The sequence below is a fragment of the Austrofundulus limnaeus genome, unplaced genomic scaffold, assembly GCF_001266775.1.
Source record: "Austrofundulus limnaeus strain Quisiro unplaced genomic scaffold, Austrofundulus_limnaeus-1.0 Scaffold64, whole genome shotgun sequence".
Classification (NCBI taxonomy): Eukaryota; Metazoa; Chordata; class Actinopteri; order Cyprinodontiformes; family Rivulidae; genus Austrofundulus; species Austrofundulus limnaeus.
The window spans coordinates 1,860,597-1,862,289 of record NW_013952466.1 but is presented as its reverse complement, the minus strand read 5'-3'; the positions used below and the strand labels follow the sequence as shown (position 1 = coordinate 1,862,289).

General features: G+C 42.0%; 1 protein-coding gene across 6 annotated transcripts in view; it reads right to left on the bottom strand.

The window, feature by feature from the left end:
- Positions 1-1,693, bottom strand: part of otofa (otoferlin a) — a gene marked incomplete in the record, with an annotated part of 101,651 nt that overhangs the window by 5,689 nt on the left and 94,269 nt on the right. For 3 of the 6 annotated variants that reach the window (XM_014009999.1, XM_014010003.1, XM_014010004.1), the window contains 2 exon segments: positions 725-912; positions 1,297-1,397. In XM_014009999.1, coding sequence (XP_013865453.1) covers positions 732-912; positions 1,297-1,397 — 282 coding nt within the window. 6 annotated transcript variants of the gene reach the window in all.

Below are 1,693 nucleotides of genomic sequence, written 5' to 3'. Positions count from 1 at the left end.
TGGTGGTGGTGGTGGTGGGGGTTACGGTGCGCAACGGTGTGTCTTCTGAATAAATGAAAATGATTTAACACAGTTGTTTATACTTTTAGCAGCTCTTTTTATTCCACAGCTGACCTGCTAAAATGACAGATTTATTTTCTGGATCTCTGACAGACGGACTTCAATCTCTGAACTCGTAAAGTTCTTCTTTTTAATTTTCGCTGTCATTTTTCATGAATGGACAATTCCTGATATCTGAGGCAGGAAACATAACCTTATATGGTGTTTTTGGGGTGGTAATTATGCTAATCTCTCGCGTGCACGAGCAGCTGGATACGAACAGGTGGAATTCATTTACTTTTCCTGAAGATAGAAGAGTTTGTTGAATCTGACGTGGCATGTTCGTACGAACCCTTTGTACGAACAAAAGTAAGAGAAATTTAGGATAAGAATACGAACATGTTCTTGCATGAGGCCCATTGTTCATAATGACTCAAACTATTGGTTTTAAACAGGATTCACTTCAAATGTCTCTGCACCTTTTCAGTCAATCACACATGAGATGTATCATGGTAACTGGTGGCACAAAACACAGAGACAAGACACATCAACCAAAAAACATGATGAAGGTGAAAACCTTTCTACTTGCAAGGCAGCAGGAAATAGGTAGAAACAGGTACAGAACAAGAGAAAAGAAGGTGTAATAAAGATCCATCAGAGACAGTGAGGAGGGGACAAAGGCTACCGGCGCGTCAGGCCCCCAGCATCTTCTTGACAAGGTAGCCGGGGATTGAGTAGAGGAAGAGGCCCAGCATGAGCAGCAGCAGTACCAGGCCCAGAGCCTTGAGGATCAGCCAACGGTAGTTAYGCCAGATGAAGTAACCAATGGACTTCAGAGGGCCCAGAAACCACATAAGACTGGTGTCCGGACGACTTTGCAGAAGAAAGCAGAAAGAGAGGGAGGACAGAGGAGTGCAGAGGAGGCAGATAGAGGGGGGGAGGTTGAGTCACATGCACAAAAAAAGGGAAGGTATGAGGGGAGGGAAGAGACAGGGACACAGTTGAAGAGATGGTGGGAGGAGTAAGTGTAACAGTGGCCACTTGACGGTGCAAAAAACAGCACTGAGCTTTATAAAATCCTGCAGACGTTCAAATAAATGTGCGACACGCTGCTTTTTGCACAGCAAGAATGAATTTTCAAACAAAGGAAATGAAAATTTCGTTCAGATTTTAGCTCCACAAAGGCATTTGCATTTTCTAACTGAAACCAACGCGGGTTTAAAGTCTCACGGAGGGTTACGCGTGTGAGTATCTTACTTTGGTTTCTCCAGTGGGTCCGGCTCGTTTCGTCCCAGYCCCACAGGACTTTTCTCTGCTTCCTCTCCCGTCACCAGGTGGAGCTCAGCCTCAACCTTACCCTGCCATCACAATCAGGTTCTCTTTGAATATGCCATTTTTCCAAAACAAATAATGAATTAATTTATTTTGACCTCTATCGTATATTAAAAGTTGCATAGATCTTTGTAGCAGATGGATTTTCTTCCAAAAAAAAAAAAAAAAAGCTGAATAATTCATGGAAAAGCTATTTCCTTTCTATGCAGTATTGTTTTCTGTTCTTGGTTTGTCTCCTTAATAACACTTTATAAACCCTACACCTTATTAATTCTCACTTAATCATTAATAAATGATTAGTTAACCTCGACATCATTAAGAA